General features: G+C 34.2%; 1 protein-coding gene across 1 annotated transcript in view; it reads right to left on the reverse strand.

Annotated features, from left to right (window-relative positions):
- The window catches only part of LOC110112306 (putative clathrin assembly protein At5g35200), a 23,331-nt gene extending 7,033 nt beyond the window's left edge, over positions 1 to 16,298 (reverse strand). The window contains exons 1-5 of the mRNA XM_028696664.1: positions 16,197 to 16,298; positions 15,956 to 16,025; positions 15,777 to 15,874; positions 14,909 to 15,047; positions 14,567 to 14,667 (exon numbers count right to left, since the gene is read on the reverse strand). Coding sequence (XP_028552497.1) covers positions 14,567 to 14,667; positions 14,909 to 15,047; positions 15,777 to 15,874; positions 15,956 to 16,025; positions 16,197 to 16,298 — 510 coding nt within the window. The remainder of the gene's footprint in view (positions 1 to 14,566; positions 14,668 to 14,908; positions 15,048 to 15,776; positions 15,875 to 15,955; positions 16,026 to 16,196) is intronic.
- Between the last annotated feature and the right edge of the window lie 10,982 nt (positions 16,299 to 27,280).

Here is a 27,280-nt window from a genome sequence, read left to right on the forward strand (position 1 = left end):
CCTCTCTCTCTCTCTCTCTCTCTCTCTCTCTCTCTCTCTCTCTCTCCCTCCCTCTCTACTTCTTTTTGAGGTTTTATTCTCTCTCCCGCTACTCTCCCCCATGGCCACAGGAAAACAAAAGAGAAAAAAAAAACTGTGTTTAGTCCCACACCGCATGGAGGATTTGAATTTTCTTAGATATGAACAACAGCATTCAACCCAATTGCTGCTTGAGGCTGCTGATGGTTAGGCTAGAATTTACTGTTCGTGTATGGGATATTTATTCCAAAAAATGTAATTTGTGAATTGCGGTCGGGTTCGGTTCGTTTGCTTCACTATACCGGAAGGATTGCTATTGGGATGAAAAAGGTAAAAAAATTTATTTGATTTATCCCATATTTAAAACATCATAAATAATATTAAATAGGATTTCATACCAAAGCCAGTGGGGGACCGTGCCCCCAGGGCCCCCACACTGCATCCGCCAGTGATAGACACCAATGTTTTTGCATGAAAAACCAAGATATGGAAAAATCATTCGACCTTACCTAATTGAAATGATTTCACTAACATATATCATATGTTACATATGATGCTCTTCCTCCTCATTTGAGAAGGTGTTGATACAATAAAGATGATGGATTCCATGGTGGAAGTTGGAAGAGATTTGAGATATTGGAATTATATTCAATTGATTGTTTATGATCTATTAAACTGTTCTCCTTTGAGGAGAAAATACCATATGTCAAGAAGTCCAATATTGTAAAATCCGAAAATGACGATCGTAGGGCGTCGCACGCATTTCGATGCAATGTAATGATATTTAAGTGAAAAATTCAAAGTTAACGGATTTTGACGGAAATAATTTTATAAAATTCTACGCAAAATTCTAAACAATTTGATATATAAAACCTATAGTAAATTTTGCTAAATTTTAGAGATAAAAATTTTTAGAAGTTTAGAAAGACCCTTAGTTAATACTAAAGCCGATATGTTTTAAGTGAGGGCAACATGATATTTTGGTTAATCCCTAACTCCCTAAAGCATGAAGAGTCCGAACCCCTCTCATCTTGCGAATTTTGTGCGGCCGAAAGAAGAGAGGGTGAACGAAAGAGCAAACAGACGGGAGAGGAGCACACCTCCGGCGACAATTTTTTGGCGAGGAAATTAGTGGAAATCGAAGAGGAAGTCAAGGGGAAGAAGAAGGTATGTTTAATTTAAGCATTTCCCCTCTCATTCTCTAGATTTTTGGAAGAGAAGTTTTTAGGATTTTTCCAAAAAATGATTTTTCTTCCAAAATTTCTTTACGAAATCAATAGAGAAGATTTATGAAGATGTTTTAACGGTAGAAACGAAATTTTCCTCAAATTATTTTGAGATTTTAAAACTAGGATTTTTACCTAAAATCTTAATTTCTTAAGGCGCATTTACAAAAATGATTTCTATGGGACTTAGGAATGTTTTTAAAACAAAATTTTGAATTTTCTTAAGAATTTGCATTTTTCATAATTTTCTAATTAAATAAATCCGAAAATGATTAAGGTAATTATTAAAATAGGTTTAGGAAAAATTTTGGCACATTGAGTTGATGAAATTGATGATTTAGGATTTTCAAAAATTAGGGATGTTAATAAATCTAAAAATTTAAATTAAATTATGTTAATATCATTAAGTGTAGTAAGGAACAAATAATGAGAAGCGAATAGTTTAGACAATTTGAAATTTGATTAAAGCTTTAAAGAAGAATTATAGTGATACTTCTTTATATGTGATTGTTAAGTTGCGATCATTAAGGGGAGCGAAGCGTGTCAAAGCCACTTTGAGGAAGTGTTGTGCTTATATTAAGGTAGGTACTCATATCTATTATAAAAATTTCATATATGACTTTGCTTTCTTTTTATTTAATTGCAAATATTTAAAGTTTTTAAAGTTTATATGGTTTATGAATTCTATTTTGCAAATGACATGTTACTATAATCTTTTTATTTCAATAGATTAGTAAACTTACATGTTATTCGTGCTTTTCATATTTTGAGCTAATGATTTATAAATCATGATTATTTTTCATTAAGCATATGATTGACTAAAAAATAGATATGAAACTGTGCATGTTGATGCGGAGTGATCAAATGGTAAAGGGGTTATCAGAGCCAATGGTAAAGGAATGACCAATTAAATGAAAATATGTACATGATCAGTACAAACTCTATGGGCACCTCCGAGACGGGTAATATAGTAAATATTATGCATATTTTGGTTCATATATTTTTTCTATGCAAAATGAAAGTTTATGTTTGAGAAAAGATTATATGAAAGTTTATGCTTGAGGAAAGATTATGAAAATACTTCTTATACATAAAGGTTTTGAAATTTATGCAATATTGACTATCGTTTAAATTTTTCATATGAAAAAAATATTTTATTGTTGTTTTATGTAAAGTTTTATGAGAAATATGTATTACATGCTGAGCGAGTAAGCTCACTGCTTGTTGTGGGTTTCTTTTTCAGAAGAATCATCTAAGAAGTGATGGCAACGAGACGATAGTACACCTACCATCGTAGAGGGCCTCAGGAAGAAAAGTTTTATATTTTCTGTTATGTGTATGAGTCAGTGGATTATATAATAAGAAGTCTATTGGAGTTTTATGTTTATATTTTTAGTGGGTGTATGTTTAGAAGAAAATATTAAAAAACTTTTAGTTTGATGTTTTAGTGACTCTTTCTTATGTGTATAAGTGATGATAAAGTTTATGTCCTTTTATTAAAAGGGAATAAAATTGTTATGATTTATATGTTATATGTGTTTTTTTTTCGTACGACTATCTGTTCCCGTCTCGTTAATTTGGGCTAGCCGGGCCGGGTCATGACAAATATAATCTTGTTGTTGATATAAGGAATCAGAGTTGATGTTAACATTATGCATCGACCATATTGGTGATTACTTCAATTGATGTTGTGAGCAACGATAGACAATGAAGTTGATCGACATCGGTCTTGGTTTCAATGACGTGTATTAACCTTATAAATGATAATATTGACAATGGTGTGCATCAGCCTTATAAGAGATTGCGGGTTTTGACAGCATGCATCAAGTTTATAGGTACTAGTGTGTGTCGACATTATAGGCGAGGAAGTTTGGTTGGGGGGGGGTGACATTATAGTTCTTTGATGGTGTTTAGGAGGCCATAGTCGGACGACAATGGTGGCGTAAAGGTAATCAAATGACTGTAGTCGAGCCATAGTGATAAGGAAACCAAAGTCGATCAATAATAGTTGAGCAATAGAGGTCGAGCTATAAGAATAATATGATTATAGTTGGATGACGTTGGACAGGCGACGATAGTCGAATTATAGTGAATAAACAACAGCGTATGGAATTTGATGTCAGGAGACAATAGTTTGACAATGACAATTAAATAGCGTCGATAGTTGGAGGGGATTGTCAACATCAAATAACAAGTAGAGCTTTAAAGTACTTCAAATATCCAAGCTCTCTCCAATCTCATGCCAAGGTCCCCTTCATATAGATAATGCGGGTCTATTTATAGTTCTTGATAATGCCATTTTGATAACTTTTGCCCAAATTCCATAACACTCCATCAAATTATCTATTTAGAATCCATTGATCAAATAGCGTTCATTTATTATTTAACTGCCTTAATGCTTAAAAATTGAACGCTTGAGCTCATTGGATTTGTCTTGTCGAGACGCTCAAATTGACTATAAGCATATAAAATTTGGGGACCTTCGGTACTCCATTTAATGTCCCAAAGTTTTTAATCATACTTTAGGTGCATGATTTAGGTTCACTTAAATTTGGATTGGATAACTTTTGGTTTCGTTACCTTTCATCGAGATGTTCCTTTTCAACTATAAGTTTGCTAAAATAAAAGTTCAAATGATTCTGAATTTAAATTTGAAAGTTTCCAATACAAATCATGCTTTGATATTTATGCTTGATTAAGAAAACTTTCTGAAGATGTATCACTTTAAAAAACCAATAAATATGCTCAATCAAAGAATTAATTCTCAACAGTATTCTAATAAGCTCATTAAATCAAAAACTTGTAAGAGTACTTAAATCACTATATACGTGCAACAAATCAATGTAAAATTAAATTCGTAGTTCCTACCAATGAATTTTGTTTATAACAAAATCACTAGTCATGTATAATTGAATATTTGAAGGTTTTATTTTCATCCATAATTCATACACCAAAGGCTTCCCTGTTGACCTCCAAGTACATTCCACTTGGGCGAGACATGGCGAATACATTCCACTTGCACGATCAAAAGGGAAAAAATTTGCCGGTTTGCAAGGCAACAACAATTTTTTTTTTTGCAAGGCAACAACATGAATAACAAGTCACATGAAAAACGAGAAATTGAGTAACTGGGCCTTTCCTTTCATTTGTCCTTTTAAATATTGTCTTATCTTATTTTATATTAAGTTAATATTTAATTAAAATAAAATAAAAAATCCTATCAAATCTTAATCCAACTTATCCCACGTGTCATTTCAGCTTATTACTAGTCAAAACCCTCTCCCTATGCCGGCTTATCCACCCACAACATATCCAACAATATAATTTAATGAAATTAAAAAAAAATTATAATTGTACAATAATAATAAACTAACCTACTAGCTCTCTTATTTTCTCCTACTCCACTACCTTCACATGAAGGGGCCGTTTGGATGTAGGTAAGTTTTAACTTGTGTATGATTTAGTAAATCCTGTAAATTCAGATTTAGTAAATCTTACCAAGGTTAAATCCTAAAAATTGTTTGGCAACTTGAATTCTGTTGATAATATCCCCATCAATTTCACCATCACTCTGAACAATAGATCCAAGATATCTAATTAATCTACTAATTACAGTTAATTGATATCCTTTTCGCTTCTCCATTGCTTTTGCATACTAGATGTTAACCTCTGTATACATTCCATGGTCAATCGAGTGCACCGAGGAAGACATCTGACAAACACGAGGATGCTCATGATGAGCAAGAAATACCTTTACCGTAATTAAAGTCGATAAAAAAGTTGTCCATTTGCAAAACAGGTTGCATCGATGTGTTCAAAGTATCAAAATTTATAATAAGGAATTGCTCCCATGCAAGACCATCGAGCATCGACAAGAAAAATGGTGGGCTGGTGCAACATTGCGCAAAATTGTGAAAAGGTGTTCGATCACTAAACAGACTACATTGTTGTAACCGAAACATCAAAAATACTATGGGATACTTAAATGTTAAATTTAAATTTAAATAAAAATGAATTAAATTAAAATTTAAAGTGCAAACTTAATATTTAATTTCACCCTTTTTAATAAAAATGTTAATTATTCATAATGTTATTATATCAAGCTAAATATGCATCATTATGTTAATATTTAATTATTCATCATATCTTTAAGATACTTTTATATATCATTATTGATACGTCACCAAAAACTGCCTTGATTGGGCACAAATCTCGAAGCATATATGAGTTGACAATTTTCAAAATTAAATTTGGGACCATCCGAAATATAATTTCAACAAACTTATAGTAAATTGAATGTCTCAATGAGACGAAACCAACGACATCATAATTGGTCCAATCCGAGTCCAAATGAGCTCAAATCAAGGGCTTAAAGCATATTTGAAAGCTCCAAAATATTAGTTGGATGACTGATTGGTATTTAAATATGACATATTTTTAGTTGAATCAAGCAGCTTAACGAGACGAATCCAACAAGCCAAAGATTGCTTAAGTCTGAAATCATTAAAGTAATTAAATAATGAATGACTATGATTAAGGGAATCAATACAACTACTTGATGAAGCATTCCGAATTTGCCCTAGATCTTCTCCATATTTATGGAGCATGTCACTCTCAAAATCTATAAATAGACTCCATTTTCACACATGAAGTTGGTTGAGACTTTTGGAGACTTAGACTTTGGGTTAGAGACTCAAGAGAGATATGAGGCTTCAAACATCCTGAAGCTCTACCCTAGCACCACCGACGACGAACCCTCGCCACCAGGCCGCCACTGCTAGACCTTTGCTCCACCATCATCGTCGGACCTCTGTTTGATAGCCATCGTCGAGCCTTCGTCTAATCTCCATCTCCAGTTGACTAAGGTCCTTACAACCACCGTCGCTTGCCGACTACGATCCCTCCGACCTCTATCGCCCGCTAACCTCCGTCTCCTGCAAACTACGGCCCCTCCGACCTCCGTCACCACCGATTATGGTCCCTCTGACCCTCGTCGCCTGTCGACTAAGGTCCCTCCGACCTCTGTCACCTAGCGACTACGGTCCCTTTGACCTTCTTCATCCACCGACTACGATTCATCCAACCAGTGTCTTCCACCGACTACGGTCCCTTTGACCTCTATTACCTGACAACGATCCCTTTATCTCCTTCGCCCGACTACGACCCATCTGACCTCTATCGCTCATCTATGGTCCTATCGACCAAACGAACAAGCCAACATTCTTTTGAGAATAATTCTCATATCAATGGATTCTTCCAACTCCAACCATATAGTGTGTTCTGTATGATGTATATTTGTTACATTGAGCCAAGACTTCCTTTGAAGAAAGGTATCATTTGCAATCCATACAAACACTAGTAGAATCATTTCAATTGGGCCAAGCCCCATGATTTTCCCCTTTTCTAAGTTTTTTACGTAAGAATCTTGGTGTCTCTTATGACACTTGTAACTCTCTCTCTTATCTATATTGTATTGGATATTTATACAAAGTTATGATGCTAAACACTATATTTCTCTACCACCATGAATGCTAATATATGTAATTTATTAATTAGTTTATATATACTAAATATACAAAACTGTCCGAACAACCTCCGATCATAAAACATACTGCACCTTTGTGCTTAAAACAATAAAATTAGCCAAGGATCTGTCATAGTCAATTCGAGCAAAGACGATTGAAATTGACAGTTTATGGGTGCAACGTTGTTCGAGGTGGCCCGGACAACCTCCATTCAAGCGCAGATGCCTTCCTTTTCTTCAATTGAAACCTGCCCTCTAATAACTCTGGTTGTCAATAATTGCACAGAGAACTTATGCATAGAGAACCCAGGGCCTAGATCTGTTCGATCTTTTCACTTATGGCATTCTTTTTGTTACCAGGAATATATATTCGGTGTATTAGTAGCACTGAATTATTATTAGCCAATTTAAGTTTATAATGAGGTAAAAGGAGATTCTTACTTGCGCAATTTTTTGACACGAAGAAAATTGTGCCCTACATTGAATGAATTCTACACGTTACAAATAATTGAGCATGCACTTGTATTAAGCTTATTCTTTTAAATGTAGTGACCTCTGGAATGATTTATTTCAATTTCAACATTACATTCACGAGGATTGATGGAGATTTATAATTGATGCAGTGACGTTAGCAGATAGAGAGAGAAAATCATATATTCCATTAATCGAGCTGAAAAAAAAAACAAAGAACGCCATTGATAATGTATACTACTTTTTTAATGGCACTACCAGTTGTTAATCAGGATTCAGGATTGCAGGGAAACCACGATAGAAGTTTGATGAATAACTGGAGATTAGATAGGAATGGGCTCAAATCCTATAGCTAGGACCGGAGCCTCTCTCTCTCTCTCTCTCTCTCTCTCTCTCTCTCTCTATATATATATATATCTCCTCATGTGGCCGGCCCCCTTAATGGCCTCCTCTCTCTCTCCTAATCACATTAATAGCTCCACAAATTCAGCCCCAAATTCCCCTCTCTTTACCGCCCCCTCCCTCCTTGATTTAATTTGAATTTCAAATTAAATCCCACCATTAAACCTCCCAAATTCTGAAATTAATTCATAATTCCTGCACTCTACCATTTGACCCCACCATAACCGAATTCCCCTAGCTCAAACCCGTGACCACTCTCTCCCTAGCTCACGGCCCCTCTCCCACCTCCCTTTTTTGTCTTCCCCACTAGATCCCACCATGCATGGCGGACCCCGAATTTGAATGGAACTTTGGATTCGTACAAGACGAGCGAGATCAAGTTGACATCCTCCAATCACCGTTCTTTGATGTGGGCTTTGATTTCGACGACACGATTGAAGATTACATCGACCGTATCCATTACACATTAGTTGATGTGATCGACAAGCAAAGATCAAAGGGACGTTGGATCATCATTGGACGACTGTCATCCTCCACCACTTCGGCCACCTATCCAAGAACGACGATCTTAGGCTCCTTCTTCCTCGGAGTGACCTCGATTCTAATGTGGAGACTCTTCTTCCGCTAAAGCCTAGACTAGTTGAGCGTATGGGCGCCAAAGGTGAAAGTTCTCATTATTAAATCATGGATTCTTGTGTATCGTCGTAGTTTTACAATTGCTCTTTGTGTTTTCTTGAATTGTTTGAGAATCGGTTTTGCTCTTCTTTGCCTAAGCAAGTTAAAAATCAAGAATTCTAAGGATCAATCATTGCTATAAGTAATAAATTTATTGTGGAAACACTTTGTTAATTCTCTATCTTTAATTTCCTAAGTAACTCCGGACTTGTTTCACATCATCTTGGTATCAGAGCATGGTAAGCATGCATGACATGTTTAGAAAACATCCTAGGGTCTAGCTTTTCATTGTAGCTTAAAACTTGCATGCATATCAATGCGTAGATAGAAAAATTTCACTGTTTTCACTGCTGTATTTGTATTTCCTGCACGCATTTAGTAAAATTTAGGACACTCTAGGCAGTGTAGGAGTGCTGCCTTCAAACCTACATTGTTTCTAATTGCTTAGGGCAACCACAACCTTGAGTTTGACTGCTGTCCTCACTTTTCCAGCAGCTTTTAGCCATCGTTTAGTGAACTTTTAGTCTTTGTTTGGGTGCTGTCCACTTCCTCGGAACCTTCCAAACACCTAAACAACTTAGGCAACGACTGAACCTTGCTGTCCAGAAATTTGCGGCACCTATTAGTGGCATTTAGGTGACCCTAGAACCTGTCCTAAGTTGCTGTCTACACCGTTTAACCGCCCACAACACTTAGAAAACTTTATGTCATGTTGTAGTTTGCTGTCCACACAAAATTCTGCATTGTTTGGTAGCATTTAAGTGAGTCTAACCTTTGATTTAGGTGCTGCCCAAACCTTAGCAATCTTCCTAAGCGACTAGGTGACTTAAACCCCTAGCTTGGCTTGCTGTCCAAACCTTTTTCTGCACCCTGTAGTGAGTCTAAGTGAGCCTAACTTAGTATCTAAAGGATGTCCCATACGCCCATTATTCTTTAAGCATCACTTAGCACTTTTCAATGGACTCGATAGGTTTTCAAAAGAGGTTAGACGACCTAGTTAGTCTTGTAGGCTCTCTAACTAAACCCACAAAGGAGGAACGTGTTGACTCTCCCCACTCTAGGTACATACCCCATTCGCCCAATCATGTTAGTCAGAAGATGCCCCACTCTGCTTATCAACCTAGACCGAAGTCTAATCCTCAACGACCTCACTTAGAGTCACCTAACCGTTTATCCACCTTTGATGGTTCTTCGGACCCTCACTATTTTAGGGAATGGACTAGAAAACTATTTTGAATCATGTCATATCCCTGAATCCCACCAAGTTAGCATCGCTAAATCTCACCTAAAAGGTCGAGCTCTTCAATTTTGGATAAAATTGGAAGACCATAAAGAGTCTCGCGGTGAGTACCTCACTTGGAAAGACATGAGACGAGAACTTAATTTAAAATACCGACCCTTTACTAGTGACCGTCATCTAGAACACTACCCTACCTCTTTTGTTGGGACAACCCAGGGACACTACTGTGGTCGAGACCACCCACCCATTAGAAACACCAGGGTTGCTGCCCCACCCAGTAGGTTTTCCCCTAGCCTTGATGGCCGACCCTCTATGGGGTATTCTGTTGGATCGATCCCATACAACTCCCCACTTGGACCTAATTCTAGCCGTTCCAGTCAACCTTTAACCTACCCAATCCTCGACCCTGCACGTGTAATTTTAATAAAGAATTGCAGTAAAGAGAAGAAATCTACTGAACCTGAGACTGAATACATCCATTTCATGGATACTATCAATAACGATGACTTCTTTGAGGATGAAACTGAAGTGATTGAATCAGACTCCTGGCATGATTTAAACCCTGAGCTAGGAAAGTTAGAACCTTTGAATGACGACACCTTAGCCCACCCTGATCCTAGTCTCATCGAGGACATTTCTTTGGATAAGGATTGCGTGGACGATAGTAATATGATTTTGAAAGAAACTGACCTAACCATGAACACATTGAAATTAAAATCGGAAGATTCTGATTTAATTATTGAGATGACTCCGAATAATTCGGATTTAATTTTGAATAATTCTGATGGCAATGGGGATAATTTCAAATTGGAAATGAGGAAATTAAAGTTACTACCTGAATTAAACCTTGATTTAAGTGACCCCGAATTCATTGATCTTAGGGTTATAACCAAACCTCTTCCTTTTGAGGATAGTAATGTGAGTTTGGAAGATAGTAATTTGAATATGACAGATTCTGAGCCTAAGTTGAACCCTAAACATCCTCTTATCTTATTGGAGTCTATTCTAGGAGTTGCTCCTTTAGATTTACATTTGACAGAGTATACCTTTCTTGATTGGACTTATATCACCGACCTTAGTGTTATAGAGAGTCGTAGCCCATACTTTCAGGTCACATTTCTAACTGTTGTGCCCAATTCTGTTCGGGATACCCTAGCCCACTTCTTGAGTCTCATACCCGCTAGCCACTCTTTGGGCTATCCTACTATGGTAGTTAGTCATGACCCATCGTCTTATCATATTCCTGATTCCTACATTATGCCTTCGATATCCTTGTCCTTCCCTAGTAAGGATATTCTCTCTCCTAGTTGGATGAATTTGATAACTTACCCTACCGTCGCTAGGAGACTGTCTGTGACCCGAGTTGAGACGCCCTATGGAGATGCCCTTTTAGCAAAGGATGTCTTCATTGCTCCCCCTACACCCGTTCCATTAGACCAAACACTTTAGACAACCTCTTTTTGTGACTCGTCCACCTGTTATAGCTACGTGTTCGTGTGAGTTAGTATGTTGTGTGTGTGTGTTGTAGTATGTTGTCTTCCTAATTTGTCTATGTTTAAAACTTTAGTTTGTAAGCTCATGAGTCTTGTCATTTATCATACACACCCGATCTCTTACATGCGCATCTGCATTTCACCTTTAGGAGTTACTCAACGAAATTAAAAAGAAAATTAAACAAAGTAACACCCATTTTAAAATTATTGCAGATAACAAAAGGTCCAAAGAATTCAAAGTTGGAGACTTTGTGATGGTACGGGTCCGCCTAGAGCTTTTTCTCGGGGTGTCGTAAAGAAGCTGCATGCTCGAAACACCGGGCCATTTAAGATAATATCAAAGGTTAATAGTAATGCCTACGTACTGGACCTCTCTTGAGGCTTTAACTTGAATCCTACATTTAATATAGAAGGCCTAGTAGCCTTTGAAGGACCTGAATTTTAACCCCAAAATCCACTCCTTAAAACAGCCTTGTGTGACCCCACTTGGTGAGATCCCCAACCTAGCTCCACTCCCCAATTTACCTTACTCACCCATAGCGGAGAAGATCAAAGCAATGCTAGATGATGAGGTCATTTCCACATAGGAAGGTGGGGGCCGAAGACACCTAGTTCATCGGAAAGGGACAACGGAGATAGAGGATACTTGGATTGAAAGGGACGAGCTACAGAGCCTAGACCCAGATCTCCTAGAGTTATACAAGGGCTCCATAGATATCTACTCAACTGGGTTGAGTTTTCTCCCACCTGGGGAGAATGATAAGGACATCATCAGCGATTTCGACACATGTACCATCAGAAGATGCCGGAGATCGACGACCACGATCATGAGTTATATTTTTGTCATTTTATGTAGTAGTTAATTTTATTTTATTTTTATGTTTTTCCGCTTTTGCCATTGTGGGTATTTAGTCGCTATTGTAGCCCAAGGGGCATTTTAGTCTTTTGTTTTCTTTGTCATTTGGTGGCCTATATATATGACCCTTTTCCCATGTAATGGAAGTTTGGATGAAATAAAAATTTACTTTGTGTTCTCTTTGTGAGTGCATCCCTCTCCCAAATATCTTAGTGAGTTTTGGAAAGAGCTAAATCTCTTTGTGAGTTCTAGACCTTCCTCCAAATTTTCTTTGTGATCAATTAGTGTGAGAATTCAAGGAGAATCCGTCCGGATGGCATTCTTCCTTGAACTCCATCCCCTCACCTGTTTCCACCCAGCACTTCCGCCGCCTCTCCTCCCGCCCGCTCAGGCCGCCGACCTCCAGGCCACTGCCTCCCGCCGGCCAGCCACTTTCCACACCGTGGCCACCCCTTTCCTCCCTCCTCTAGCTGCCGGCTTCCCTCTCCTTGAATTTCAAATTTGAAATTTAAATGTTTTATGGGCCATTAATTGTTTCCTAAAGTAGTTCCTTAATTTACGCCATCAATTTAATTGATTTTCAATTTCAAATTTGAAATTCAAATTGCTTAAATTGATTGCCCTCCTAAATGGAAATTTTCTCTCCTTAAGAAAACTGAAAATTTATTTCACATTTTTGTAAAAATCTGAAATTAAATTGGTGGTCCCCACTTATTCCAAAACTCACCCCTCTCTCCTCCTCATGTGGCCGGCCCCCTTAATGGCCTCCTCTCTCTCTCCTAATCACATTAATAGCTCCACAAATTCAGCCCCAAATTCCCCTCTCTTTACTGCCCCCTCCCTCCTTGATTTAATTTGAATTTCAAATTAAATCCCACCATTAAACCTCCCAAATTCTAAAATTGATTCAGAATTCCTGCACTCTACCATTTGACCCCACCATAACCGAATTCCCCTAGCTCAAACCCGTGACCACTCTCTCCCTAGCTCACGCCCCCCTCTCCCACCTCCCTCTTTTGTCTTCCCAACTAGATCCCACCATGCATGGCGGACCCCGAATTTGAATGGAACTTTGGATTCGTACATGACGAGCGAGATCAAGTTGACATCCTCCAATCACCGTTCTTTGATGTGGGCTTTGATTTCGATAACACGATTGAAGATTACATCGACCGTATCCATTACACATTAGTTGATGTGATCGACGAGCAAAGATCAAAGGGATGTTCGATCATCATTGGACGACCATCATCCTCTACCACTCCGGCCACCTATCCAAGAACGACGATCTTAGGCTCATTCTTCCTCAGAGTGACCTCGGTTCTAATGTGGAGACTCTTCTTCCGCTAAAGCCTAGACTAGTTGAGCGTATGGGCTCCAAAGGTGAAAGTTCTCATTATTAAATCATGGATTCTTGTGTATTGTCGTAGTTTTACAATTGCTCTTTGTGTTTTCTTGAATTGTTTGGGAATCGGCTTTGCTCTTCTTTGCCTAAGCAAGTTAAAAACCAAGAATTCTAAGGATCAATCATTGCTATAAGTAATAAATTTATTGTGGAAACGCTTTGTTAATTCTCTATCTTTAATTTCCTAAGTAACTCCGGACTTGTTTCACATGAGTTGTGCTTAAAACATTAAAATTAGCCAAGGATCTCTCATAGTCGATTAGAGCAATGACGATTGAAATTGACGGTTTATGGGTGCAACGTTGTTCGAGGTGGCCCGAACAACCTCCATTCAAGTGCAGATGCCTTCCTTTTCTTCAATTGAAACCTGCCCTGTAATTACTATGGTTGTCAATAATTGCACAGAGAACTTATGCATAGAGAATCCAGCGCTTAGATCTGCTCGATCTTTTCACTTATGGCATTCTTTTTGTTAGCGGGAATATATATTCGGTGTATTAGTAGCAGTGAATAATTATTAGTCAATTTAAGTTTATATTGAGGTAAAAGGAGATTCTTACTTGCGCAATTTTTTGACACGAAGAAAATTGTGACCTGCATTGAATGAATTCTACATGTTACAAATAATTGAGCATGCAATTGTATTAAGCTTATTCTTTTAATTGTTGTGACCTCTAGAATGATTTATTTCAATTTCAACATTACATTCACGAGGATTGATGGAGATTTATAATTGATGCAGTGACGTTAACAGATAGAGAAAGAAAATCATAAATTCCATTAATCAAGTTGAAAAAAAAGAATTCCATTGATACTTTATACTACTTTTTTAATGGCACTAGCAGTTGTTAATCAGGATTTAGGATTGCAGGGGAACCACGATAGAAGTTTGATGAATAACTGGATATTAGATAGGAATGGGCTCAAATCCTATAGCTAGGACCGGAGCCTCTCTCTCTCTCTCTCTTTATATATATATATATATATATATATATATACATAATTTCCAGCACATCATTGTCCTCATAGAAATTGAAAATGCGCTCTGTAAATATATTGCCTCAAGAAACATTGTTAATTATGTTCAATTCTACCTAAAATAATAGTGAAAATTCAGTAACTGGTAATTACTGACTAAACATCTAAATATTCTGAACATCATACGGATCCCAGCCAACAAAATAATAATAATATGAAGATAAATAATAACATGCAAATCTTTATATTGGAGATTAATAAAAGTCAAAACAACTTACAGAGCATTCTGTCTCGATATCATAGTTGAGCATGGAAAGACATTCTAACCGCTCCTCTAAATATAGTGCATAAGTGCGTACCCAAGTAGAGTAGTTCCAGGCTTGAAAAAATGAAAAAAAAAAAAAGGTAAAATCTTAAAACACTATTCCCTCCATTTCTTGAAATTGACAAGAGGACGAGCTACTGAAAATTTTCATTAATTTAGCAATTCAAATTAGGAATTAGTATAAGAGAGTGGAAATCTTTACAAAGTACCAATGATGCTTTTGACTAAGAGCTAAGGTATTGTTAATTGACCTCAATATTTAATTTAGCCAACTTTTCAAATATAAAGAACGTACCATCAGGGCTTGAATCATCCTTGAAATGGGAGAGGTTCAGTATGTGACCACTCCTGCTGTACTTGACAAGCTCTCCACGGAAACTAGCATCAACTTCTCTTAATGCTCGATGTATGACCATCAAAGTTTTCAGGGCAACCTAATGGCATTAAACTAACAAGCTCAATAAAAGATGATATGAATCAACTCAGTTTTAAAAACAGAAATATACAGCATCAACAGCACTACATGTAAAGATAAGGGAATAAACCAAACGAGTTCTAACATGAAGCAAACTAATATGAATAAAAACACACGAATTATGTAAGCATACTCGGTCCTTGAGAATAAACCAAATAGTTTATTCAATTATTATCACATTTGAAAAAAAAAATCATTCAATGAATTTGTTCTTACTCTCTGAAAATACAATGATAATCATACATTTCTATGATTCAGAAATCAGATTTCCATGATAACATATTAGCTGCTAAAACATCTCAACAAGCTTCAAGGTAGTTCCAGATAGATATCCAATTTCACTCTTAACATTGTACTGCTATTCAATAATAGAATAGAGAAAATGGCACATATTTTGTATGACAATTTTACATGCAGTACGTATTCTAGTACCTAATATACTTGATCATCAATTCGCATGACATGCATGACTAATAACTATAAGGAAATCAGCATCTTATTATTTTATCAGATCAGAAGCCCCAGAAACAAAATGTAAAAGAAACTAAGCAAGATACTGCCAGCAATATTTGTCAACTAATTCATTGAGAAGTTCACCGGTTCTTCCAGACATCGACAATCAACTCAAGCTTATTGAAGAGTAAGGAATAACATACAAAAATCATAAGCTATGATTATCAAAACATACTGCCCAATTATGCGTTTTGGCTAGACGTTTTGCAAGGGAATTTATGCAATATGCCACATCAGCTCGAGGCCTTGAAGCTGAAACAGACTCCAAAATAGCTGCAAAATAAGCTTTAATAAGCATCCATATGGAGCTTGTTTCCGTAAAGTTCATATAGAAGTTACATAAACATAACTCACTGCGAATATGCTTCTCCTTGGGCAACTGTTCGACATGGTTGGTAGCCTTGACAATTGCGACATCTAGTTCCTGGTGGAAATAATGTTATGATAGTCATAGATCAAAGTCATTAATCAAGATTTGCAGATCAATGCTATTCATCAAGGAATAAAGATTATAAAAAACAAGAACAGAGAGAATGACAATATAACCATCATCCATTAAAATAACAATCATATGTGCTTAGAATATAAAATTAACCTTGTAATCGCTGTTCACTTTTACAAATCCAACCGTTGTTGTGTCCTTTAACACTCCAATTGCTTTTCTCAGGTTATGCTGACTAGCACCGCTCCCTGCCATTCTGTTTCCGCACAATATTTTCAAAGATAACTTTAACCATCTTAAAAAGAAAACTTTATTTTTTTTTTTTTGGATTTTAACCTCATTAATTAAGGTTGTGAGCAATGTTTTCTGGAGCAAAAGAACCTCTTAAGTTCCAAATTTCGTGTGCTGCAATGCAAGACATTTGGGTAGGTTGATTTTTCTGCATTTCTACCACCCAAAAAAAAAAAGGAAAGTGATAAACAGTTCCACAATATTAAACTTAAAGTGCTGGGTTTAAATATTTCTTTACAAGGGATAAAGGTATAACGACTAAATTGACAAAAGAATTGGGGTAGCTTTTGAGGTAGATAAGATAATAGCATTAATGAATGAAGTGCTTTTGGTATGTACAGTGTTACTTATCATTACGATCGATACTAGTGTAACAGACTAAATGCAAAATGGCTAGGAAGGAAAAAGGAAACTAGCCAAATGTGAGTCTTAAAAAGGAGTAAATAAAACCAAATCCAAAAGTTGGGAAAATCCAGGTTCTGCTATTAGTGAATCAGTTTATCTGTTGATGCTGATGGTATTGGTCATATTTATGTAGACAATATTTTGGCGTTATGTAGTATAGTAGTTTTAACGGTTCCCTATAATTTTATGTAAGATTTGATGGAAAAGAGGAAATAAATTCAACATGGGCATGCTATGGCGATTGAGCGGCGCTGATGTAAATGGAGGGAACTGGAAAACTATTGCCCATGCTACATTAGAGCATATGCCATGATAACAACTATTCACAACTAAGTCTATTAAGAAGGTTAATGAAGTACCTATATGCAAAAGACCTGTGGCGAATAATACACCACTTCATATATCTCACTACATTACAGAGGAGAAAAGAGGAGAATCAATTAGGTAGGACTTAGGCTGCCATTTGGTGAAAAGTTGGAGTATGTTGAAGAGAGAGATTTTTTTTTCTTAATAAACCATCAATCAATCTCATTTCTCAACATGTTTTAATTGATCATAATGTGACCAATAAATTTTTACAATAATTTCTAAGATTTTAAAAATAGAACCGGACTGGACGATTCAACAAGTTGAACCGTAAACCGATTTGCCAGCTAGTCCAATAAATTCTTAGAACTAGTTTCGCAAGAAATCAGTATGAACAACGTCAAACCAATCGAACCGTGACATGAACCGCGTCGAACCAACCGATTAACTGGTGAACTAGTGCCAAGTTTTATAACCGACCCAATTTATTATTAAAGTATTTATATAATTTTAATAAATTTAATAAAATAAGATTTAACTTATATAAGGAATTAATTTAAATTTAAACTATTTTAATTTTAAAATAAGCATTACATTTTTATGATAATTATTTGTCAAATAAGCAACAATCAAGCTTTATTATTATGGCCCCACCATCCCATGTGACTTTTTTACTCAGGCGAACTCAAAAAGCTATAAAAACAATGCTAATACTTAATGCCCAAGTAATGTGGTACTAAATAATCAAGATAAAGCTTTCATGTTCAAAACATAACAATACACATTTCAACACATATTTTTTAGTTATCTTTTTATAATGTGAATAACATTTAATTTTTTATTTATTTAATTATAAAATATCAAAAAATAATTTTTATCTATTCATGCCTGTTTTTTTAAACTTATATTCTAGTGGATGCATTAGGGTAAGCAATTTATGTTTGTTTGTATGCTGGCATGTATTTTTATCTTTGGATGATCCTCTACGTTGGAAGGCTATGATTGGTAATTTTAGCATAACAACAATATACGAATCTAATTTTTTTTCCAGGCATGCCATAGCTAAAGCTCGTAATGACATTTGGTGGACAAGTATGGTGGCTGTAGGCAAATTACTTCAAATTTATAATTTCAATTTTCTACTCACAATTCAGTAAATCCTTGACACTAGCTTTTCAGGATCCCAAAGCATGGATTTTGGATTAAATTGTTTGCATTTATTGCGTAAGACGTATATAAAGTCTCATGCTTAACAAGCTTTTGTGCTCCGTCAAAGGATAGCTGGAACAATCTCTAAAATGATTACGGAGAAAAAAAGAGCATAGCTGCAAGAAAGAAACAGGGCAACTTACTGCTTCCCTATAAGTGACTTCCTTCTAAATTCCCAAAAAAATCTTCTGCTGAAAAGCATAAACTTAAACAATCTCATCATAGCCATAAGAAATTCAACCATTTCTAAAAGATGCAACAAAGGCATATACCAATCTAAAGCCATTCAAACCGCACCAATGCTTGAAGATATGAAATCAAACAGCAAAACATTCACTATTTCACTCTACAAGTTCCGAAAGAAGGAATTGCATGAACATCAAAACTGCTTTCAAAACCTAAAGTAGCGATGATCAAGCTCACAGGCAATAATATAGAAAACACGAAAGAGTAGATTATGGTTTTACGAACCTCTGAGAGCGATGAAGGGTTAAAGTCGATCGGACAACGTTTCGCTTAGCGGCTTAGGAATGCAGGAAGTGGTCGGAGACGGACAGAAGAAGAGAGACGGCTGGAGGTCGTTGGAGTATTCGAGAACAGAAATGAACGTTACGTTCGCTCAAATGGCGGTCAGAGAGTTTATGCGCGAATCGCCGGCGAGCTGTACCAGCTGCGTTGCTTTTTGGCTTTATTTGAGATGCGCGCCTTAAAAACTGCCATTTAGCGCTAACATCCTATACAATCTAGATAATTATTAATGTTTCACAATATAAAAAAAATTATATTTCTATCAAAATTTTGATGAGAATACATTTCAAAACTTTTAGATATTTTAATAATTAATATTTTGATAAAAAATTTATAATTTTGAGATCAAATTTAAATATTTTAATATACGAAGACCTGCTCCTTAAAAACTGCTAATATTTATCGTTTATCTCCTCTTACATCAAGATAATTATTCAATAGACCCTTAAATTTTATAATATAAAAAATCATATATAGATCAAACTTTTGAAATATTACATTATACTCTAAGATGAGTATGATAATTAATGATACACTAATTTTAATATAAATTCAAATATTTTAATTAAGATCAATTCAGATCATTTACTAGTTAGAAATAAATTTATTTTGATAATATCTTGTCCCAATTTATTTTATTTTAAATATGATTTTTACATTAAAGTAAATAATTGATTTGCCATTTAATATTAAAAATTTTAAGATAAACTATTTTAGATCCTATGATTAGAAGGGGTGTCAATAAATGACTTTACATGCAAATCAAGCCTGAAAAATTCAATTTCAGGTTAACATGTTTAATAAACGGGTTGAATTCGGTTCCATCACCGATACTTGCCGTGGCCGTCACAGCTGCTAACCATCGGTCGTCACCATCTTCTTTTTATTTTATTTTTTTTTTAAAAAAAGGGTGAAAGACCAATTCTATTATAGTCTAATGAATCCACAAGACTCAGCTCAAGCATCATTGAACAAGATTTTTCATCATTTGAAACTTTCTCCATTGTCAAATGTGCTGATTGATAGCTCTTCTGGTATTAAAATAACATGGCATGAGGGCTATTGACTTAGGCTTCGTTTGAGATGACTTTCTTAGTGCTTCTTAAAATAATTTTTTAGTTAAAAAATTTAAATTTTTATACTAAAAAACTACTTTAAGAAGCAATAAGAAAACCTTCTTAGACGAAACCTTTATTCTCAATAATCATTATCATCTCACAAGCTCATTCATTGCCTGACGACTACCAACCTTATAATAATTAAAGATAAAAACAAGGACAAAATGTTCCCAATGCATGAATGATGAATCATTGATGAATGGCTATACAAGAAAATTTATGTCTTATTGTATGTATTTTCACAACACCTGTCTATTTCTATGTAATATACAAAGTTAATTAATTTCTCTTTTATTCTCCGAATGCCACCCGATTGCAATAACTACTATATTCTCAAAAGCAAGATTTTGAAAATATTCAAAGTGGAAATGTTCAATAAGATTAATTTAATTAATCGGGACTTTAGTTATTATCATATTTAATAATTATTTGAATTATTACCTTTCTGATAATAATAGGCATCATTGGTAAATAACAGTATATAAGTTAACTTAAAATAAAAATGTAAAAGCAAACTTTTTGCTCTTTGACAACCATAGAGCATGGGCAAAAAAATATTCTTTTAGTGCTCCACCCAAACAATAAATCGTACATTAGGGATGTCAATATTCTATATGACATGAAAATCTGGTTTGAACCTGATCAGAAAATTTTTGGTACAGGTCAACAAGTTTGGAAAACGGGTAGGGTTCTGGTCAACCAAAAAATAACTCAAAATTGACCCATTTTCTTGGGGCTAAATGACTAAATATTCGATCATCTTGTCGCATCTATCGTCCATCGTGCCGTGCATTGTGCTTGATGCGCTCGCCCGCTCACCCTCTGGCGCTCGCTTATCATTCTCAGGTCAACCAGTTAGGTGGGGTTCGAATCTATTCGTGTCAATCGGGTTGGGTCGGGTTAGGTTTAGGTTTGTCATGGCCCGACTTGATAAGCTCAAATTAACAAGGCGGGAATAGACGATCGTACAATAAACACTTAAAACTTTCATTTCATAACTAACATAAAAAAAATATTCATCCATATATAAAATAGGAAAGATCCACAAAACATTCATTTTGAACATTTCTATTACATCAGGAATACCAAAATCATAACATAAATCATAACTACTACAAGTAGACCATAATACATAATCCATCACATGAAACAAAATAACCATAAAAAACCTGTTTCATTGGGATCCTCTACGACGGTGAGTGATAGGTCTATCAGCCATCAAAGCTAAGCAGGTTCTTCTGAAAAATATTCCCACAACCAGAGATGAGCTAAAGCTTAGCATATAACAAATAATTTTATTAATTTCATAAAGCAAGAAAAGAATTTCACTATGCATGTCATTTTCATTTTTACAATGCATAAATAATTAAAGAAAGAAATAATACAAGTGTCATAAATTCATATTTGGTATGCTTACTCTATATGTCCTCCTAGATAATCATTTTCTTTTTTCATATAACATTAACCTTTTCATTTCTTCTTTATTTAATTCATTAATGCTCTTTATGCATATAACATAAACTTATACACCTGTAGTAATAGAAGTATCAGAATTTTTGTACTGCTCGGGTACACTTCAATTTTTTGCCATTATTTTTATTTTCATTCTACTTTGAAGAGTCATTTACCAATTGCTTCAAATAGCCCTTTATCATTTTGGATACTCTATATCAATATACACATTCTTTCTTGCATTATCATTATAACCCAATTGTATGCTCCTATCTAATGTACTATTTTTATGAAATTGTACATGTAGACATTTAAATAAATTTAAAAGAAAAATATATACAATCATTTCTTACTGTAGTAGAACATGTAAGGAATTAGCATGCTTATTTAAACTAATAAAAATTATTAAAACATATTCAATTTAGCATTTATAAAGAAGACATGAAATTAAAAGAAATATTAGTACCTACCTCAAAAAGCAATAAGTAAACATTCTAGGAGTAAACTACATCGCTTATAATTGTGGGGTTTCCTTATATCCAACAGCTAAAATTAATTACAAAATATTATTACTAACTCATTAATCATGATACATTTTCATTAAATAAATATTTTAATTTTTATTTTCAGATTTAAATAATTTTTAATTTTTAAGCATCCATAATTTTTGTCTAAGTCCATAATTTATCCAAATTAAACCTTCACCAATTTCTAATTTAATTTAAAATAAACTTAATTTTTGGTTTTATCCAAAAACCCTAATTTTGAAAACATGAATTTCACTAATTCTAATACATTTGCATGTCAAAATTTATCCATTATCTATTTAATAATTAGGTATTTTCTATTTTTGGATTATTCTAATAAAAATTTAGAAAAATTAAAATTTTGTGGTGGTGCGTCGAAAGCGTTGTTACGTTACAATTCAAGATTTTCATGTTTTTATAGGGTCTAGACTTATAAACAATTTATCTAATCGGGTTGGGTTTGGGTCAGGTGAGTTGAAGCTGAGTTAATTCCATGTTGGACTCGAACCGACCTGAAAACCCATTTTGACACCCCTATCATACATTGGAAATTCATTAATAGTCCACATTAATGATGCATGCAACATGAAATTTTTTACACTTTGAGCATCTTTACATTTAACACATTTTCGTTGTTTTTTTAGTTGAAACCCACAGAGGGGCCTACGTGTTGATATAATTAAAAATTACAAGTCCTTAAAGAGATTTTCAGCCCCCTAATGCTCGAAGAGCTACAATCAATTAAAAAGATAAAAAACATAAGGGCCGAAATTACCTATCTATGCAAAATACTTAATAGCCTAGAAACACTCTATGGCGGCATGAAAAGTGCGCCCAAAAATAAGAAAGATCACAGAGATAACCAATGAGCATAGTCTTTCTCGCCAAAAACTTCCTCTAGGTGGAAGTAACCTGCAAAAATATAACAAAGAAAAAACAAATGTCATGAATTAGATATTTGAGATAAATGTCATTATCAATTTTAAGACTTTTCTTACCAGGTATAATCATTGATAGAATAAATGATGATTTCACTTCACGAGGACATATTGTATGGCACCAAAAGCACTAGTCAATGTTGTATGTACTGCTCATAATCTTTGAAGTATTAATCTATTAGTGACGAGCTAGATGCTGTAACATACCATCTCTATTTCATTGTGTAGCATGCTAGATTATATCTTTTGTAGATTTTTGGGCTATAAATAATTTTTGTAGTCTAAGAATCAGGTAAAATTATCAAATGATTTTAGCGGCCTTAATTTGATTTTTCTTTTCGTGTAATATTACTATTTTGATTAAGAGCTTATACTTATGCTCCACAAGCTACACATACATTTTGATCAGGCTAATCGCCCTAAAATAACATGCAATCATTAGGGACTATGTGTAGCTTCTTATTTTAATCTCATATTTAGTTATGGGTAGTAAAGTCCCCTTAAGAAAGGCTTCTATTAATAACTTTAACAACATCTCAAAATATCACGTGGTCCAAGAATTTAGACATTTCAATTGAAATAGGTGCAATATGAATGATAGCTTCCAAAATGTTTTACATCCAGATATAATTATGCTCCCTCACATTCTAATAAATTTGATAGTTTTTCACCATCATAAGTTAAATTTTGAGTAAGATTTTGTTGTTGATTCGCTTAGTTAATTGAGTGATTAATTGGACAAAATGTATCTCTTAATAATCATTTATATCGGTCGACTCAATTTGAATAGTTTGTGATACAAAATCAAACGCAATACCAATAGCTTCATTGCCACATCTAACGATAACATGATGACTTTCCCATGCTAATTCCAAATAATGTATTTGGTGAAAATTTCATTAGAGACAATGTGATCCTTGGACATTTTTCATTTAATGAAAATATCTTTTAATGAATGATTTATGTAAGAACCCAAAATATAAAAAAAAATATTTAAAAAAAAAATTGAATTTCTATTTGAACTAGAGCACTTCAGTGATGTGCTTTGTAGCATTGTGGTACTAGGCATGAGAGCGCAGCGGCACCAGAAATCATCGCCGCCGCATTAAAACCACTAATTTTACTATAATTCTTAATTCAATTGCAGTGCTACGATGCTGGGTCAGAACTCTACAGTGCTAGGCCACTAATAATAATTATATATAAAAAAAATCCTAAAATCCTAAGTCATTTTCCCCCAAACATCGTTGCTTGCTCGAGAAGGAAAGGGAAAACGGAGGAGGAGAGAGGGAGGAGAGTGAAAGAAAGTTTTGGTCATTTTCGTTGGTTGCTTTAATTATAATAAGTATTTTGATCATTATAAGTAATTCAAATCTCACTTTAGTTTTTATGATTTTGAATTTACCAAAATTAATCTCTCCTAAATAAAAAATATGTATATTTTCCCCTGATTTGCCTCATTTTTACCGTGTAATTTTTTGTATAATAATGATTTTACGAATATTTTGACTATAATATTATTGAATTTCATGAATTAAAATAGAAGTTATAATTCTCCAAAAGCTATCGATTATTATATAGATTTCTTTGGTTTATGATTTCAACATTTCATATTATATTTTAGCATGAAATGGAGATTTATATAAATAATATGAAATAAATATAGTACATACATGTAAGGAAGGAATGCTAGTTATTAACACTATAATTAATTCAAGTTAACTGTTAAAACATAATATCTTGCATAATAGGGTGGGCCGATAGACTCTCCTTTAAAGATGGTTTGTAGTGTTATTCCAATTGTAACTTGTAATTGATGATTAATTATGCCGATAGGTAGAGGGTGATGATTCTTAATGATTTATTAAAAATCACCTATAATGATAAAACGATAAAGATGTTATGATGATAATGATATTGTTGAATACATATGAAGGAATGAAAACACCATATTAAAGTTGGATATCCTGCATGTCTTGCTGAATTATATACTGAATCATATACTAATGCAATCTGTATATTGATAAGGATTGATAACATTATTGGTAAACATTGATAGCATTCATAGTATTATAACATTGATAACATTGATAAATAGATAGAAAAGTATATTACATGTATTGATTTCATATAATAGATAATTGATAAGCTGGACAAGACTAATGACATTAACACATTTGTATATTAATACTACAATACTTATATATTGATCACTAACTTATTGATTTCACATTGTCGCACCTATTGTCGATTTATGGATTTAAGTGTGTTGATTCCCACTTTTCATTATTGATCATATTGAATCATACAAGTGATGATTTAGCATTAATGATATTGAACACTACTAATTCTACTGATTGAGATGAGCATGCATATTGATTTCTCAGATCTTGCATTAAAAGTTTTAGTGGGTTTTGGATTTCTACTGGGCTTTGTAAGCTCATTATGTGATTTTATTAATTTTAGGTCAGAGAAGGGGTCAGCATCATATGGAGTGAGATTGATCGATTGAGATTTTCAGGTTCTCATTTTGATTTTGTTTCATTTTTTTTTATTTTGCAGTCAGGAGTTATTGATAGTCAGTAATTGTTAGTGATCTCTTGGCCATTGCAAATATAATTTTGGTGAATGAATATTCTAGATTGTTTTCATTGGATATATTGATTTATATTGATGATTCATCAAAGCTTTGATTGATGGCTCTTAAAAGATAAAATAAACAATTCTTTTAAATATGATTTTAGGGCATGATAATTAACATGGGCATGCATAATATTTTTCCCAATAAATTTTTACTTCAATTAGTGAATTCTAATTTTTTTTAACTCCGTTAAAGTGAATGACATAGGCTTCGTTTAGAATAATTTTCTTTCTTCTTTCTAAAATCGTTTTCTAGTACAAAAAAGTTTATTTTAAAAAAATTTGTATACTAACAAACTGCTTTAGAAAGTAGTAAGAAAGCCGTCCCAAATGAACTCTTAGGTTTCGTTTGGGACAACTTTCTTATTTCTTTTTAAAGCAATTTTCTAGTTCAATAATTTTTTTACTAAAAAGTTGCTTTAAAAACTATTTAGAAAATTGTCCCAAACGATGCCTTTGATAAATTGCAACCTATTAGTGAAAGACAACTCAACATTTTCATAATAAATTGATGTTTAAAATGGCAATTAAAACTAAAAAAATATTTGATAAAAGCACTTTGGGCAGCTCATACTTACAAGCAATACAAATAAGCCAAAGAGCAAATAATAGAAAAGATATACAAGATTTCTTCATAAAATTTAAGAGGAAGATCTATACTTTTTAGGATGATGTGTCTATCATTAATCAATTTTAAGCAAAGATTCTATCTCATGAGGAGTTTGCTAAGAAATTCCTTATAAGATCTATTTTTTCAATAAATATCAATGTAATATTCACTTTTCTTTAAGACAATACCATACATGCAAAGATTTATGAAGAACTACGACTTTCTTTTTGCTTCTTAAAACAACTTTCTAGTACAAAAAATGAAATAGGTCGAAAAACGAAAAACGAAAGGTACAATGGTATCTAGGTCAACCCAAGTTGATTTCAGGTCAACCTGAGCACTACCCTATTTTATAAACAGGTCAAAAAACGAAACATGAAATCAGGGGCGGAACCCCCTTGAGCCAAGAGGGGGCAATTGCCTCTCCTAAAAAAATAAAATTTTTATATTATATGATTCTTTAGGTAACTTGTCTCATTAATTTATTTTTTAGCCTTTATTACAAGGGTTTTAGGCAATTTCACCCCCCTAAAAATTTTAAAATACTATGATCTTTTGGCAATTGCCTCTAGTTACATTATTTATAGGTGTTATTGTTAGGGAACCATGAACCAAATAAATAGAGAAATTGTAAATCAAAATTTGTTCCGGGGGTGCTGCCCCTTGACCCCACGACTTGACGGGTCAGTTGAACCTCGCCAAGGGGCACTGCCCCATTGGACCTCCGACATATATATCTACCAATAGTTACTTATAAATTTGCATCCCCCACCCCCGCAAAAATTTTGGCTGGTTTCGCCCCTGCCTGAAATTGATCTGTCTGGCAAATGGGTAGGCATGAACTTGAAATTCGGGTCGAATTCGGATATGGTTTCAAGCTGGGTCAAATATAGACACCCATATAATCATACGAGTTTTCTCATGTGAGAAAAGTTGACTCTCATAATTAAAATAAATCTTAATTGAAGATTTGAAGTCATGTTTCATTATGAAAATTATATATATATAATCTATCTCTAAAAAATTCATATAAAATAGAGGATCATATTTTTTCATAAGATGGTAAGAAATCGCCTTATATCTTCTATCACCCCTTGAAAAAAAGTTGGTTCGCCCTAGCCGCTTTGGCGATTTAGGATTTCCCTCTTTTCTCCTTCTTTGACCCACGTTCCTCCATCTTGCGTTCGATTTCTCGAGCGTTTGTTGAGTTTTG

This window comes from Dendrobium catenatum, unplaced genomic scaffold (assembly GCF_001605985.2).
Source record: "Dendrobium catenatum unplaced genomic scaffold, ASM160598v2 fragScaff_scaffold_802, whole genome shotgun sequence".
NCBI classification, from domain to species: domain Eukaryota; kingdom Viridiplantae; phylum Streptophyta; class Magnoliopsida; order Asparagales; family Orchidaceae; genus Dendrobium; species Dendrobium catenatum.